The sequence below is a fragment of the Oncorhynchus gorbuscha genome, linkage group LG12 (assembly GCF_021184085.1).
Source record: "Oncorhynchus gorbuscha isolate QuinsamMale2020 ecotype Even-year linkage group LG12, OgorEven_v1.0, whole genome shotgun sequence".
In the NCBI taxonomy this organism is placed as follows: domain Eukaryota; kingdom Metazoa; phylum Chordata; class Actinopteri; order Salmoniformes; family Salmonidae; genus Oncorhynchus; species Oncorhynchus gorbuscha.
In genome coordinates this window covers 55792723-55811285 of record NC_060184.1, presented here as the reverse complement: position 1 = coordinate 55811285, position 18563 = coordinate 55792723, and the positions used below count along the sequence as shown (strand labels likewise).

General features: G+C 42.3%; 1 protein-coding gene across 1 annotated transcript in view; it reads left to right on the top strand.

Annotated features, from left to right (window-relative positions):
- Nucleotides 1-18563, top strand: part of LOC123991138 (WW domain-containing adapter protein with coiled-coil-like) — a 47806-nt gene that overhangs the window by 3322 nt on the left and 25921 nt on the right. Inside the window, 2 exon segments of the mRNA XM_046292384.1 lie at nucleotides 8691-8785; nucleotides 17989-18104. Coding sequence (XP_046148340.1) covers nucleotides 8691-8785; nucleotides 17989-18104 — 211 coding nt within the window.

The following is an 18563-nucleotide window of genomic DNA, read 5'->3' as shown; positions in this document are numbered from 1 at the left end:
ATCAATTCATTGAACCCTTATGTTATGGTCCTTCTGTAGCTCAGTTGGTAGAGCATGGCGCTTGTAACGCCAGGGTAGTGGGTTCGATCCCCGGGACCACCCATACGTAGAATGTATAGAATGTATGCACACATGACTGTAAGTCACTTTGGATAAAAGCGTCTGCTAAATGGCATATATTATTATATTATTATTATATTATTATATATATCTTATCTATGGATTTCACGTGATTGTGCAGGGGCGCAGCCATGGGTGCCCACCCACTGGGGAGCCAGACCTAGGCAATCAGAATATGTTTTTCCCCACAAAAGGGCTTTATTACAGACAGAAATACTCCTCAGTTTCATCAGCTGTCCGGTTGGTTGGTCTCAGACGATCCCGCAGGTGAAGAAGCTGGATGTGGAAATCCTGAGCTGGTGTGGTTACACGTGGTTGTGAGGCTGGTTGGATGTACTGCCAAATTCTTTAAATGATGTTGAAGGCCTCTTATGGTAGAGAAATGAACATTCAATTCCTGCAGTCAGCATGCCAATTGCATGCTCCCTCAACTGTGGCATTGTGTTGTGAAGCAACTGCACGTTTTAGTGGTCTTTTATTGTCCCCAGCACAAGGTGCACCTGTGTAAAGATCATGCTGTTTAATCATCTTATTGATATGCTACACCTGTCAGGTGGATGAATCATTTTGGCAACGGAGAAATGCTCACTAACAGGGATGTAAACAAATTTGTGCACAACATTTGAGAAGCAAGCTTTTTGTGCGCATGGAACATTAGTGGGATCTTTTATTTCAGGTTACGAAACATGGGGCCAGCGTTTCACGTTGTGTATTCATATTTTCGTATAGTTTAAATGGCCTAGAATGATTTACTCAAGAGGCCTACAATGCAGTGTAGGCATAGCCTATAGGTCTAGTGCGTTTGTATTGTAAATATTTTTTGGTTTCATAGTGTGGACTGTACCAAGGTCCCTGTACCTAATTGTTCGTTACAAATACGTGTACCTTTTACACCCCTAATGTCTAGCTGAACATATCTGTGGCACATGGGAATATGTAACAGTGGCAAAGGCTGCGTTTACACAGGCAGCCCAAATCTTTTGACTAATCAGATCAGCATTGAAATGTATCTGATTTGAAACTGGCTGATTTTATTATTGGTTAAAAAAAAATCGAATCAGTGGGAAAAATATCAAAACCTCCCTGCTCTGTAAACGCAGCCAAAGGGACATCTGGGCCCGTATTCAACAAAAGTGTCAGAGGTCTAGGATCAGGTCCCTCCTGTCCGTGTAATCTTAGTCATTATGGTCTAAAAGGCAAAACTGCAGCACTCCCACTCTAAGACACTATGAATACAGGCCCTGAATTGCATTCCCCTATGATAAGTCAGTGCATACACTGTAAATACTACACTGAAAAAAAGCCTGCCTAATTACATATGATCAAATGCATGACAGAGTGAACTCAACATTGTATTTCATCTAGGTAAAACATGCCTTTGATATACAAGCTCGGCCTATGATTGTGAGAACTATTATTTTTTACGGGGAGTTATATCCTAAGTGCAAGGAAATGGCAGTACATTTCATTAATCAATTTGCTTTTGCTTTGACATGTTAGTTAAATGATACATACCTACTTTCTTTCCCCCTTTTCCAGCAGTCTTTCACTGTTGGTAGGCGCTAACTAACATTCATCCCATACTATAGACCCAATGCGTTGTAGCCAACTCTTCGATCATTCTTCAACATACCATATGAGGAACAAAAGAAGAGATGGCCACAGCACCTAGGCCAACTGCATGGGACGAGGCTCAGAGTTAAGGACAAGGGCTCTGTTCTGCATTTTAAAAGTATTTGAAATCCTTGAAGGAAATCACTCTGACGTGATGTGATTGTTGAAAGCAATGCAATGGTGAGCTTTCTAAAATCTATCTAGTAATGTAAGATCAATGATTACTTGAAGGAAGGAAAAATGCATGTTTTGAAAGTTGCCGAAGTTGGTCGACTAGACGTTGACAGCTACTTATTACCATATAGTCTTTCATGCACAGTGACTACAAACTAAGCCTCAAAGTTCTGGTTTTCACATGAGTCACAAGGCTGTAGGACCTCTAATGCACAGTGGCCCCATCTTCTCCTGCCCGTTTGTCAGTCTTCTAACCTAGAGATCTGCATTATTTCTATAAAAGTTAGATTATCACAACATTTACGCTTGCAAGGACATAAGTGTGACAGTCATTTATGTGATAATGTCTTAATTGATTTAATATGTTGGCTGTTGAAACATCTTTGGATAAAGCATACCTCCATACCCAACCATATTTATTATTAAATGTCTGCTGCTGATTCTGCTGGCTGCACAGAGCTGTCACAGCTAATAGTTGTCCTGGGCAATGGCTGGCCTTTTGGTTGCCATGATATGAGTGTTTGACACCTACTTCCCTCACCTGCTTCGTTCAGGGATGCCCTGTCATATGGGCCCTGGTGGTCAAAAGCAGTACACTATAGCCAGGTTTCCATTGTTACTTTGAAGTCTACTCAGGTTGGGCTGGCCTTGGTGGGCTAGCTTAGATTACGTTTCCACTGCCTCCAGAAATGAGAAATGTCATCTTGCTTGAGCCTGTATGTGACTGCAGCTGGCTTTGCTAATGTTGCTAGCTAGCAAGATGTTGAAGAATTTAATTCACCCTCACCATGCAGTAACTAACGTTTTCCCATACTCCTGCCAGTGCCAGCCAGACTTGGAGCCATGTACTAGCATGCTGATGTTGGCGTCGTTGTTGGCGTAACAGGCTAGCTATGTAGCTTAACCTTGCTTGTCTTGGCATTGGCTATTAGCTGCTAGCTAACCAAGCAAACCACATTACATGTTTGATATGATGTAGCTAGCTAGCTTTCAATACGACCTAGCCAGCTAAAATTCCTACTAGCTCTCGTTAGCTCGCTAGTGTGTTTCAACTCTGATTTGCTAGCATTTGAGGGATGACTATCATAATTTATTGTGCAAAAATTAATGCTGTATCCAGCTATGGTGTTAATTTGTGTCATGTCTGACTACTGCAGTACTGCTTGTCCATGTGCTAGCTAACAGCAACAATCCCAGACAAGCTTGCTAGTCGTTTCAGCATCCAGCAGTGATCAGCTTGGTGGTTGCGTAGTAACGGCGCCACCAGCCCGAATTATCATTGAGTTTGCAGCAGTAGTGAAACTGGGCCGTGCTCTCCCGGGTTTCCCTTGAATTCCATTCGAGACAGTTCTGCATTAGATGGCGCTATTTCTGCCTCTGATGCGTTTCCATACAGGATTTGCCCCAGTGTTTTAGTAAAAAGGCACAGACTTTACTTTTTCCATTTACGCCGGGCAGGGACCTGTGTCTCACTGGGAAAAGGCTCCGGCGAACCTACTTTATCTTGGCACTGAAGCCAGGCCACTGGTACTTTTCAGCTTGCCTTTACATAACTGTGAACTTTATCACCTTCTCACAAAGCAACTGTTTTGAATATGTAGAGGTTGATTCTGGTTTTCACTGTCAGCCCTAGCTCTGGAAACACAATTTCCCTAATATAACATGAGGGTGTACAGTCCAGTAAAAAGTTCGGACACACCCACGCATTACAGAGTTTTTCTTTTTTCTTTACTATTTTCTACATTGTATAATAATAGTAAAGACATCAAAACTATGAAATAACACACATGGAATCATGTAGTAATCAAAGTTTTAAACAAATCCAAATATATTTTAGATTCTTCTTGATGACAGCTTTGCACACTCTTGGCATTCTTTCAACCAGCTTCACCTGGAATGATTTTCCTACAGTCTTGAAGGAGTTCCCACATATGCTGAGCACTTGTTGGATGCTTTTCCTTCACTCTGCGGTACAACTCATCCCAAACCATCTCAATTGGGTTGAGGTCGGTTGATGGTGTAGGCCAGGTCATCTGATGCAGCACTCCACCACTCTCCTTCTTGGTCAAATAGCCCTTACACAGCCTGGAGGTGTGTTTTTGGTCATTGTCCTGTTGAAAAATAAATTATATTCCCACTAAGCGCAAACCAGATGGGATGGTGTATCGCTGCAGAATGCTGTGTTAGCCATGCTAGTTAAGTGTGCCTTGAATTCTAAATTGATCACTGACATTGTCACCAGCAAAGCACCACCACCTCCATGCTTCACAGTGGGAACCACACACGCAGAGATCGTCCATTCACCTACTCTGTGTCTCACAAAGACACGGTAGGTGGAACCAAAAATCTCAAATTTGGTCTCATAAGACCAAAGGACAGATTTCCACTGGTCTAATGTCCATTGCTCGTGTTTCTTGGCCCAAGCAAGTCTCTTCTTCTTATTGGTGTCCTTTAGTAGTGGTTGCAGCAATTCGACCATGAATGCCTGATTCACGTAGTGTCCTCTGAACAGTTGATGTGTCTGCTACTTGAACTCTGTAAATCAGAGGCTGGTAACTCTAATGAACTTCTCCTCTGGAGCAGAGGTAACTCTGGGTCTTCCTTTCCTGTGGCGGTCCTCATGAGAGCCAGTTTCATCCTAGCGCTTGATGGTTTTTGCGACTGCTCTTGACGGAACTTTAAAAGTTCTTGAAGGTGTCCGGATTGACTGACCTTCATGTCTTAAAGTAATGATGGACTGTCTTTCTCTTTGCTTATTTGAGCTGAACTTGCCATAATATGGACATGGTCTTTTACCAAATAGGGCATCTTCTGTATACCACCCCTACCGTGTCACAACACAATTGATTGGCTCAAATGTGTTAAGAAGGAAAGAAATTCCACAAATAAACTTGTAATAAGGCACACCTGTTCATTGAAAAGCATTCCAGGTGACTACCTCATGAAGCTGGTTGATAGAATGCCAAGAGTGTGCCATGCTGTCATCAAGGCAACGGGTGGCTACTTTGAAGAATCTCAAATATAAAATATATTTTGATTTGTTCGACACTTTTTTTTGGTTACTACATGATTCCATATGTGTTATTTCATTGTTTTGATATCTTCACTATTATTCTACAATGTAGAAAATAGTCAAATAAAGAAACTTGTGATTGAGTAGGTGTCCATACTTTTACATTTTACATGTAAGTCATTTAGCAGACGCTCTTATCCAGAGCGACTTACAAATTGGTGCATTCACCTTATGACATCCAGTGGAACAGCCACTTTACAATAGTGCATCTAAATCTTTTAAGGGGGGGGGGGTGAGAAGGATTACTTTATCCTATCCTAGGTATTCCTTAAAGAGGTGGGGTATCAGGTGTCTTCGGAAGGTGGTGATTGACTCCGCTGTCCTGGCGTCGTGAGGGAGTTTGTTCCACCATTGGGGGGGCCAGAGCAGCGAACAGTTTTGACTGGGCTGAGCGGGAACTGTACTTCCTCAGTGGTAGGGAGGCGAGCAGGCCAGAGGTGGATGAACGCAGTGCCCTTGTTTGGGTGTAGGGCCTGATCAGAGCCTGGAGGTACTGAGGTGCCGTTCCCCTCACAGCTCCGTAGGCAAGCACCATTGACTGGTGTCTTTAAACGGGTAAATCGCGAGCTACCGGTAGCTTGCCATCACAAACTGTCATAAACATAAAGCTCCCGGCCACTATCCAGTCAAAGCCACATTGACATTATCCCACCCCTAGTTAGCCGCTATTGGCTTAAAAAGCCAAACGTAACTCTGTGCCAATTTAATTTCCAGCAAGATTGACCGTCTGTCTTTTTGGTGTGCGTCCGTCCGTATGTAACCATTTAGTAATGATAACTGTCGTCTTGTAGGTAGATGGACTTTCCCCATAAACCTTCTCAATTAAATGTATATTGTAAAGTAGTCATACCTGACAACTGTGTTAATTTGATTTGTGTCCATTGGATGGCTTTTGGTTTTTTTAAACTCTGCCTTGACATGTGCTACAGCAGTAGGGCTAACGGCAGAAACACTGCTCGACTGACACGTTCTGCTCTCGCTAGATAATCAAAAGGGGAATTACACTCAAATACACTGCTCAAAAAAATAAAGGGAACAAACAACACAATGTAACTCCAAGTTAGTCACACTTCTGTGAAATCAAACTGTCCACTTAGGAAGCAACACTGATTGACAATACATTTCACATGCTGTTGTGCAAATGGAATAGACAACAGGTGAAAATTATAGGCAATTAGCAAGACACCCCCAATAAAGGAGTGGTTCTGCAGGTGGTGACCACAGACCACTTCTCAGTCCCTATGCTTCCTGGCTGATGTTTTGGTCACTTTTGAATGCTGGCGGTGCTTTCACTCTAGTGGTAGCATGAGACGGAATCTACAACCCACACAAGTGGCTCAGGTAGTGCAGCTCATCCAGGATGGCACAGAGGTTTGCTGTGTCTGTCAGCGTAGTGTCCAGAGCATGGAGGCGCTACCAGGAGACAGGCCAGTACATCAGGAGACGTGGAGGAGGCCGTAGGAGGGCAACAACCCAGCAGCAGGACCGCTACCTCCGCCTTTGTGCAAGGAGGAGCACTGCCAGAGCCCTGCAAAATGACCTCCAGCAGGCCACAAATGTGCGTGTCTGCTCAAACGGTCAGAAACAGACTCCATGAGGGCCCAACATCCACAGGTGGGGGTTGTGCTTACAGCCCAACACCGCGCAGAACACCAAGAGTGGCAAATTCGCCACTGGCGCCCTGTGCTCTTCACAGATGAAAGCAGGTTCACACTGAACACATGTGACAGACGTGACAGTCTGGAGACGCAGTGGAGAACGTTCTGCTGCCTGCAACATTCTCCAGCATGACCGGTTTGGCGGTGGGACAGTCATGGTGTGGGGTGGCATTTCTTTGGGGGGGCCGCACAGTCCTCCATGTGCTCGCCAGAGGTAGCCTGACTGCCATTAGGTACCGAGATGAGATCCTCAGACCCCTTGTGAGACCATATGCTGGTGCGGTTGGCCCTGGGTTCCTCCTAATGCAAGACAATGCAAGACCTCATGTGGCTGGAGTGTGTCAGCAGTTCCTGCAAGACGAAGGCATTGATGCTATGGACTGGCCCGCCCATTCCCCAGACCTGAATCCAATTGAGCACATCTGGGACATCATGTCTCGCTCCATCCACCAACATCACGTTGCACCACAGACTGTCCAGGAGTTGGCGGATGCTTTAGTCCAGGTCTGGGAGGAGATCCCTCAGGATACCATCTGCCACCTCATCAGGAGCATGCCCAGGAGTTGTAGGGAGGTCATACAGGCACGTGGAGGCCACACACTACTGAGCCACATTTTGACTTGTTTTAAGGACATTACATCAAATTTGGATCAGCCTGTAGTGTGGTTTAATTTTTTATTTTTTTTATTTTGAGTGACTCCAAATCCAGACCTCCATGGGTTGATAAATTTGATTTCCATTGTTCATTTTTGTGTGATTTTGTCAGCACATTCAACTATGTAAAGAAAAAAGTATTTCATAAGAATATTTCATTCATTCAGATCTAGGATGTGTTATTTTAGTGTTCCCTTTATTTTTTTGAGCAGTGTATATCTCCTTTTCAGGCCTCAATGGTCTTCTGGTGTGATTTAAGCATTGACATGGACTCAGAACATCTCAATGAGTAATTGTTATATTCAGTGTAAAAATATATTTTTTTAAACGAAGCAAAATCCCAAACCAGGAAAAATAAGACGTAAGAAGCCGTATTCAAGGGGGAAAAAAATCATTTTACGGGTCCCCCAAGTGTTTTAATAACTGTTATTTTACTAGGTATATTGACAGAAACACATATCTTGTACACAAAGGACCCAGTGAAGAGTTGCAGGGTAGAAGAGAAGAACGGGCCTATTTGAAGGCAACAAAATAAAAAATAATCAGAGTAGCTTGCAACATGTTCGATTAAAAATAATAATACTTTGCTCTCATGTTAAAGGCTGAATACAGTGGAGTAGCAGTATGACTGACACCTGCCCTGTGGGAGAGGAGGCTCTCACTGATACATTCACATGCATGTGCACACACACAATCATCCCTCCTCCCCCTTGGCCTGCATCCACACGCATTATGGCCCAGTAAATATTATGGCCCAGTAAATGTTAAAACACCATTGTATCTGTATCACAAGGAAGTTTTAAAAAAAAAAGTCTTATTAGATGGGTAAAGTACTCACTCATCTGCCAGTTATCCGACTTTCCTAGTTAAATGTAAAAAATCTGCCAGTGATGCAACTTTTTGGCATTGGTTTTGTAAGCTTCAACTTTTTAGTTTGAATTGGAGAAGTATCTTTCTGGCAAGTCAGTTTTCCTCTAAATGTGTTTACACCGTATATACACGTACTGTATCTGAAACTTGTAAGTTGCAATAACTAAATATTAGTGTCGGTTTGGTTTGATTAGACTCACAGGTTTATTTTTGTGTCTGTATGATGGTAGTTTGATGCCCGTATCAGGGCTCCCGAGGTACGGAGTGGTGTAAGGCACTGCATCTCAGCGCTAGAGGTGTCACTGCAGACCCTGCTTCGGTTCCAGGCTGTATCACAACCGGCCGTTATTGGGAGTCCCATAAATTAGGCTACCATTTATCTTGATTGGATTTTTAATTACACAGACAGAATTGGACAGATGACAAAGGACTGTCGTTATTGTTCCATATCTAGCAATATTATAGTATAATAACAAAGTTGCCTATTGGTTGAATTAAAAACCATCTACCTTTGTGTTCTTTTCTAGGGACGAGTTATTCTCCACAGGAAAATTCACACAACCACAGCACACATCAAAGCAGCTCCAATTCACATTCAAACCCCAGCAAGACATCAGACGCAGTAAGTACAGTACCCGCTTACCACCTCTCTGATGGGCTGGGCTATGTCCCCATCTCTCCTTTCCCCAGCAGTGTGCGATTGTTCACTTCACTGCATGGATTTGAAATGATTGCATTAAGAAATATGGTGTAAACTCCCTCTAGAACATGACTATACCACTCCAATGATTTGAAATGTGTGGGGGAGTGAACAAGTGCACACTTCAGGAGTAAGGAGAGACTATTGTGATGATCCGCTAGTGATTGATGTATTTAGCACATTGAAGAGGTTCAGACAGTCTCTCTTTGAGTGGTAATCTACAGCTACACTCCAGAGACTGGACCAAGACCTTGTCCTGTATGTTGGTCTTTCTATAAATAATGAGTCCAATGTGTGACATTGGATCCACATTTAAAAATGGTTTGAAACTAAAATAAATATGATTTTTATTCAGTTCCACATGTGTATTAAAGGGAATATATACCAATTGACCCGTAACTCCACCTATACAACAACATAGACCTAGGACTATATAGCCTTTAAGCAGGGTTCATACAGACATTGGCAACTGTCAAACGCTCCCTAAAACACTTCATCGAGCGGGCCTATCTAATCGACCTGGCCCGGGTATCCTGGAAGGATATTGACCTCATCCCATCAGTAGAGGGTGCCTGGTTGCTTTTTAAAAGTGCTTTCCTCACCATCTTAAATAAGCATTCTCCGTTCAGAAAATGTAGAACTAAGACCTGATATAGCCCTTGATTCACCCCAGACTTGACTGCCCTTGACCGGCACAAAAACATCCTGTGGCGTACTGCATTAGCATTGAATAGCACCCTGCAATGTGCATCTTTTCAGGGAAGTTAGGAACCAATATACACAGTCAGTTAGGAAAGGTAAGGCTGGCTTTTCCAAAAGAAATGTTCATCCTGTAGCGCTAATTCCAAAAAGACAGAATACGGCTGGCCATGCTCTCCACCTGGCTACCCCTACCCCGGCCAACATCTCAGCACCCCCTGCAGCAACTTGTCATCGTCCCCCCGCCGCCTCTCCTTCACCCAAATCCAGATAGCTGATGTTCTGAAAGAGCTGCAAAATCTGGACCTGTACAAATCAGCTGGGCAAGAAAATCTGAACCCTCTTTCTAAAATGATCTGCCCAAATTGTTGCAACCCCTATTACTAGCCTATTCAACCTCTTTCGTATTGTCGGAGATCCCCAACGATTGGAAAGCTGCCACAGTTATCCCCCTCTTCAAAGGGGGAGACACTCTAGATCCAAACTGTTATAGACCTATATCCATCCTGCCCTGCCTTTTCTAAAATCTTTGTAAGCCAAGTTAATAAACAGAGTTCCTTCTCCACTATGCAATCTGGTTTCTGAGATGGTCATGGTTGCACCTCAGCCACGCTCAAGGTCCTAAACAATATCATAACCGGCATCGATAAAAGACAGTACTGTGCAGCCGTCTTCATCAACCTGGCCAAGGCTTTTGACTGTCAATCACCGCATTCTTATCGGCAGACTCAATAGCCTTGGTTTCTCTAATGAATGCCTTGCCTGGTTCACAAACTACTTCTCCGACAGAGTTCAGTGTGTCAAATCGGAGGGCCTGTTGTCCTGACCTCTGGAAGTCTCTATGGGGGTGCCACAGGGCTCAATTCTTGGGCCGACACTTTTCTCTGTATACATCAATGATGTCGCTCTTGCTGCTGGTGATTCTCTGACTCCCCTCTACGCAGACGACACCATTCTGTATACATCTGGCCCTTTTTTGGACTCTGTGCTAACAAACGTCCAAACGAGCTTCAATGCCATACAACACTCCTTCCGTGGCCTCCAACTGCTTTTAAATGCTAGTCAAATAAAATGCATGCTCTTCAACCGATCGCTGCCCGCATCCTGCCGCCCGACTAGCATCACTACTCTGGACGCTTTGGACTTAGAATATGTGGACAACTACATACCTAGGTGTCTGGTTAGACTATAAACTCTCCTTCCAAACTCACATTAAGTATCACAAATCCAAAATTAAATATAGAATCGGCTTCCTATTTCGCAACAAAGCTTCTTTCACTCATGCTGCTGAAAATACCCTCGTAAAACTGACTATCCTACAGATCCTTGACTTCGGCGATGTCATTTATAAAATAGCCTGCAACACTCTACTCAGCAAATTGGATCTAGTCTATCACAGTGCCATCTGTTTTGTCACCAAAGCCCCATATACTACCCACCACCGTGACCTGTATGCTCTCGTTGGCTGGCCCTCATTATATATTCATCACCAAACCCACTTGCTCCAGGTCATCTATAAGTCGTTGCTAGGTAAAGCCCACGTTATCTCAGCTCACTGGTCACCATAGCAGCAACCACCCATAGCATTTGCTCCTGCAGGTATATTTCACTGGTCATCCCCAAAGCCAACACCTCCTTTGCCTGCCTTTCCTTCCAGTTCTCTGCTGTCAATGACTGGAACGAATTGTAAAAATCACTTAAGCTGGAGACTTATATCTCTAACTTTAAGCATAAGCTGTCATAGCAGCTTACCGATCACTGTACCTGTATACAGCCCATCTGTAAATAGTACACCTAACTACCTCATCCGCATATTTTTACTTATCCTCTTGCTCTTTTGCACCCCAGTATGTCTACTTGCAAACACCAAATTGAGGAAATATTTTATTTTCCAAATATAGGCCTATTCCAATAGACAACATGAAGGTCTGAGCTTGTTTTACAATTGTAGGTGTAACATGGAAGACAAAATATATTTCATGTTATTTCAATACTAGATCTTATTGTAAATGTAATTTGTAAATATATCCAGAATAATTAATAAGAATAGCATTGGGTGTTGCGCAAACAATCTACACACAATTGCGCACCGTGGACTGTGCACAAAAACATATGAAAACATGAACTAATTCATTACCTTGATGCTTCTCTTCAGTCTAACAATCCTGCTGTAAATCAAGAGGACAACAACAGATGTCCAACATCAATTCGCTAGGGATCTTAGATCTGTGTATCTAGACACAACCATCTTCACAGTTGTAACGAACGACACTCCCAACACCAAAATATTGGACATTCATCGCAAACACCTTTCCCTTCATCACATCCCTTCCTAGATCAGATGGTGTGTATGTGAAAATATCACAGCGTGATTAAACAGCTTAACACCAAATTTGCATTCCAACAAATCTAATTCATAATATAAGAACCATGTTAATGACCGTATCAAGGTATATGGGGGGGGGGGGGGGAGACTTTTTCAGTTAGAAGCAAATACATTTTGTAAGCGCATTAGGGCTGACCCCATTAAGTTGATTGGCTTTTGGTCGACAATATTGGTTTAGGGTCGAGCAGCTGCCCCAAAAACTGATTAATTGTATGGCATGTGTCTTGATTGACGCCTGTCTCAGTGGACTAATCAGCGAAGGCTGTGGTGATGGCACACCAGTATCATCAGTAGTACAATTACCGTTAATTCCCATAATGTCAACTTTATTTTATTTTCCTTTTTATTATTTATCCATTATTTTAATACATTCAATTTATTATTATTGGTATTATTATTGGTATTTTATAGTTCTCATTGGAGGAGTCGACATGTTGTTTGCAGAGTGCACATCCTAGGCTACACTTGTGAGAAACACATTTTGTGTTATTCCATTTACGAGTTGTCAATTTATAAATTTTGTTTGTATAGCTCCTGTCAATGTTGAGTAAGGACACTCACCTGATTATACATAGAAGTAGGCCTAGGCTACCTGGCCTGCGAGCAAATATAGGATTATAAATGTGCCCATTTGTTGGTCTGATTTGTTTTTATTTCTGATTAACTCACCACCACTATTAATGAGCTGTGGAGCTTCTCAAATGAAACAAATCTTCACTTCAAACAGCAAGTAAACAGTCTGTTTTTACATCCATTAAATTACATTAGTTCCTTTATGTAGCCTATGTGAAAAATCTATCCAGCTCTCCCTTTCAATAACCAATCGGCATGAAAGAAACAAAAAAATGTCATGCTCTGATCTGGTGGAATCGCCAATAATAGTCCTGCCTACCTGATTACTTCTTGCCCAGATAGCCTACAGCTGTTTCTGTCTGGGGATGAGGGTCCAGAATATTTTATACAATGCTGCAAGTTTGTTAGTGCATGCTTTGGGCTGGACCTAGTTGATACAATGTTTCAAGTTCCTTGCAGATTGGCCATGCATAGCCAATGTGTTCTATTTTTATCAGGATCTTTTGTATCTGCAGGCTGAAGTGTGTTTATTTGTTGGCTTTACGTAGGCTATTTTTATATAGTTGGCAAGGTTAAGAAGTTACTTTTAGGTTTGTATACTTTTCATTAAGATATCATTTTTATTAGTCAAATGACAAGGATTTGAGCTATGACTTTATAAAAGAAATGAAACTGTTCCACGAAATGTGCATATGAAAGTCATAACTGTCACGCAGATTGTTAGAGGTTTGAGCTCCCGAGTGGCGCAGTAGTTTAAGGCATTGCATCTCAGTGCTAAAGGCGTCACTACAGACACTGGTTCGATTCCAGGCTGTATCACAACCGTCCATAATTGGGAGTCCCATAGGGCAGCGCTCAATTGGCCCAGTGTTGTCCGGGGTTTAGCCGGGTTAGGTCGTCATTGCAAATCAGAATTAGTTCTTAACTAACTTTCTTGGTTAAATATAAGAAATTGTAAGAAAAATTGACACTCCTAATGGAAAAGGATCTGACGACCCCTGCTGTAGCCTATTAACGGTAACTTTGGGAACATAATGGCAGAGTCTGCAAAGGCCTGCAGTGTTTTTTTTGGTGGTGGTTTAGGAAGAGTTTTATTTTTTCTCTTCTGGTTAGGCTGTCATGATCACTGAGTAATTTGTTTCTGAATTATTGAATCACTGTGTGCTTAAAGCATCAGACACGCTCAGTAGCCTACATATAGTTGATTTTATTAAAACGTGTAGGTTGTCTATATAATGAAAATACTTGGTTTAACATTTCGATGGATTGAAAGAACGAACAGATGACGACTCGGTCTACCAAGATTGTATCTGATCTGGAATAGCACTAATCACATATATTTTGGGTGATTTGTGTGCCCCTGGAATCTGTTATCACCCTGTAACATAAGAAAGCATACAATGTTATGTAGTTGCACTGCATTTCTGTGATCTCCATATAAAAAACTGTCCGACGGCTAGATCCAGGGTTCAAGTTAAATGTATAATATAACTTAATGCTTAATATGACACAACAACAATTTACACTGCCATAACGGCAAAGATGGAAAAGTTTACCAAAAAATTGTAAAACGATTTCGGACAAATCCGTCAAGACACCAACCATGCGAAAGAGTTCAATTGTTTTAAATCAACTGGTGAATTTGATTGAATATTGCTATGTTCCCACCTTAATGTAATTACATGAAAATGATTGGTAGAATATCAATGATTTATCAACTGCTTTAACAAGTTGTCTAGCATAGGAAATCCTCACTACTAGTACCTTAGTTTATAGATGAAACAATGTATATCGCGTCCCAGAGTAGGAGTGGTCATCTTCGATCAGGTTCACACTGAATGTCATTGGACAGGAGGATCTTAATGTCTTGTGGACAGTTTGCACATGACATAGGATGGTCGCGTCTGTCAAGACTGGGATACAACAACCAGCAATGAATTTTGTTCCGATGCAAATTGAACATAGTCATTATGTTTGTAGGTTACAAAGTTGTTTGTCACTTGTCAAAAATAAGGAGGATTGGCATTAGAAATATTAAGACTTGGAATGGGGAAAAATATTGTTCTAACACAAGGCCCGCACTGGAGAAAAATGTGCTCATTTATCTCTAGGTTATGCAAACAGTGTGCAACACTGCCTCATTTATCATAACTATTATAGATAACAATCCTAATCGCTTAATTGCCCAATAGATATATCTAACTCTGTATAGTGCATTCAGAAAGTATTCAGACCCCTTAACTTTTTCCACATTTTGTTAAGTTACAGCCTAAATTCTAAAATGGATTACCCCCCCTCATCAATCTACACACACTACCCCATAATGAGAAAGCAAAAAAATGTTTTTTAGAAATGTTTACAAATTTATTTAAAAAATTACATCTCATACATAAGAATTCAGACTCTTTACTCTGTGCTTCATTGAAGCAACTTTTGCAGCGATTACAACCGCGAGTCTTCTTGGGTATGACGTTACAAGCTTGGCACACCTGTATTTGGGGAGTTTCCCCCATTATTCTCTGCAGATCCTCTCAAGCTTTGTCAGGTTGGATAGGGAGCGTCGCTGCACAGCTATTTTCACGTCTCTCCAGAGATGTTCGATCGTCTCTGGCAGGCCAACTCGAGGACATTCAGAGACTTGTTTCGAAGCCACTCCTGCATTGTCTTGGCTGTGTGGTTAGGGTCGTTGTCCTGTTGGAAGGTGAACCTTTGCCCCAGTCTGAAATCTTGAGTGCTCTGAAGCAGGTTTTCACCAAGGATTTCTATGTACTTTGCTCCGCTCATCTTTCCCTCGATCCTGACTAGTCTCCCAGTCCCTGCCACTGAAAAACTTCCCCACGGCATGATGCTGCCACCACCATGCTTCACCATTGGGATGGTGCCAAGTGTGACACTTGACATTCAGGCCAAAGATTTCAATCTTGGTTTCATCAGAGCAGAGAATCTAATTTCTCATGGTCTGAGAGTCCTTTAGGTGCCTTTTGGCAAACTCCAAGCGGGCTGTCATGTGCCTTTTACTGAGGAGTGGCTTCCATCTGGCCACTCTACCATAAGGGCCTGATTGGTGGAGTGCTGCAGAGATGGTTGTCATTTTGGAAGGTTTTCCCATCTCCACAGTGGAACTCTGGAACTCCGTGACCATCGGATTCTTGGTCACCTCCATGACCAAGGCCCTTCTCCCCCGATTGCTCAGTTAGGCTCTCACCATTGGGCACTCTGTTAGCACACTGCTTGCCAACACTACGCTGTACACATGGTCTGCGGTTGGATGTAATGCCAAATTCTCTATAACAACGTTGGAGGCAGCTTTTCTCTACTTTCACATCTGCACATATCACTCCAGTATTAATGCTATATTGTAATTATTTTTGCCTCTGTGGCCTATTTATTGCTTACCTCCCTACTCTTCAACATTTGCACACATTGTATATATACTTTTCTATTGTGTTATTGACTGTATGTTTGTTTGTAACTCTGTTGTTTTTGGCACACTGCTTTGCTTAATCTTGGCCAGGTTGCAGTTGTAAATGAGAACTTGTTCTCAACTGGCCTACCTGGTTAAATAAAGGTCAAATTAAAATAATGATAGAGAACTTAACATTCAATTCTCTGGCAACAGCTCAGGTGGACATTCCTGCAGTCAATTACACGCTCCCTCAAAACCTGAGACATCTGTGGTGTTGGGTGACGAAACATTTAAGTGGCCTTTTGTCTCTAGTGCAACTGTGTACTGATCATGCTGTTTAATCAGCTTCTTGATATGCCACACCTGTCAGGTGGATGGATTATTTTGGCAAAGGAGAAATGCTCACTAACAGATATGTAAACGGGGGTCTTTAATTTCAGCTCGTGAAACATGGGACCAACACTTTACATGTTGCCTTTATCTTTTTGTTCAGTGTAGCTTGTGTACCCCATCAGTTAGATTTGTTTTCATGGGAATTTATTTCTCTCTGTGTGTGTGTGTGTGTGTGTGTGTGTGTGTGTGTGTGTGTGTGTGTGTGTGTGTGTGTGTGTGTGTGTGTGTGTGTGTGTGTGTGTGTGTGTGTGTGTGTGTGTGTGTGTGTGTGTGTGTGTGTGTGTGTGTGTGTGTGTGTGTGTGTGTGTGTGTGGGGAGCGGTCGGAACGCAATTGAAGGAATGAGAAATGGGTGGAAAGGGAATTTAGGGAGAACTGTGTGCACATTTACAAACTGAACTCTAGAGTCTTTTTTTAACTTGTCTATTTCGGGTTCTCCACAAAGGACATTCCACCAAATAGTTTGTCACTGTCACGCCTTGGTCTTAGTATTTTGTGTTTTCTTTAATTATTTGTTCAGGCCAGGGTGTGACATGGGGTTATTGTATTGTCGTATTGGGTTTTTTGTAGGCATTGGGATTGTGGTTGATTAGGGGTGTGTCTAGTATAGGCTTGGCTGCCTGAGGTGGTTCTCAGAGTCAGGTGATTCTTGTTGTCTCTGATGGGGAACCGTATTTCGGTAGCCTGGGTTTCACTTTGTATTTCGTGGGTGATTGTTCCTGTCTCTGTGTAGTGTTCACCAGATAGGCTGTAATTAGGTTTCACGTTCCCTTTGTTGTTTTTGTATTTATTAGTCGTTTCATTCATTAAAGACATGAGTAAACCACCACGCTGCATTTCGGTCCGACTCTCTTTTGACAAACGAAGAACGCCGTTACAGAATAAAAATAGTACGTGATCTCTGGATAAAGATGGAGCTTTGATGTCCGTTCCAGTACTCTATTACTCAAGCCCATCTCTACTTTGCAAGATCTGATTTTATTAGATTTATATACTGGTACTTTGCAAAACATGAATCACTCGTCTGGAAATGTGTCCGCTTTGTCAACAGATTTGTATCTAGTCCCCGAGCAGGTGGTTTTCAGAATCCGAATCACAAAATGTTACTTTCTCTTGGTGTTGTACATAGAAGCATAAACCTCAACAATGACACAAACGTCAACATTTTAAAAGCTTGAGAAGCCGTCCTAGCTGTTGAGTTAGCCAGCATCCATCTCCCAACCAGCCCTGGTATCAGAGTCCAACCTTAAAGCACAGAAGCCTCACATACTAGACATTTCACATTGCAAGCTCTTGCATCAGACCTAATCGCTCTCTCTCTCTCTCTCTCTCTCTCTCTCTCTCTCTCTCTCTCTCTCTCTCTCTCTCTCTCTCGCTGCAGTATCTTTTTTTCTCACCTATCAAATCTTGATGGCATAAAATGTATCATTGCATATTCTCCTCCCTTCGTACATAAAATGTATCATTGCATATTCTCCTCCCTTCGTACATAAAATGTGTCATTGCATATTCTCCTCCCTTCATACATAAAATGTATCCTCTTCTCTATTCCCTATTTACCAAAATGTCTTCCTTCTCTCTCCTTTGCAAAATGTCCCTTTCTCTCCCCTCCTTAACCTAAATTTCCCCTCCGCCTTCTCTCATAACTGTCGTCTTCTCTCCTCCTCAGCCTTGTGAAGATAAAGATGACTGGTCAGAGCACATCAGTTCCTCTGGGAAGAAGTACTACTATAACTGCAGAACAGAGGTGTCACAGTGGGAGAAACCCAAAGAGTGGCTGGAGAGGTAGGCATTATGCCATCTTCATTCACTTCATTCCCCTTTCACATGACTGATCCAAGCGTAGCTGAGCTGTACTGCGCTGGCTGGCCTGGTTCCCTTTTCATTTTTAAAATGCTGGCCTTTTCAGTCAGTGATGACTGGGGTGGGGGGCAGCGGTGTACCTTAAAGCTATTTCTAACTTTTAAGAAATGTCCAGATCAGTTTTTGTTGTAATTTTTGAGTCACTTAAGTATCACATGAATAAAGAAAATGTATAAAATTGCAAGAAAATGGGCTTTTAAACTGCAATGTTTTATTGCCACCAACAAGATGGAACAATTTGTGTCATAAACAGTGCTTGTGCCAATATAAATAGACGTGGCACACTCACAGGATGTTCCCCAGCCCTGGAAGGGGGCCCTGAGAGGAATGAGTTTGGGAACCCCTGCCCTATATCACATGTCAAAAATGAAGATTTGCGCT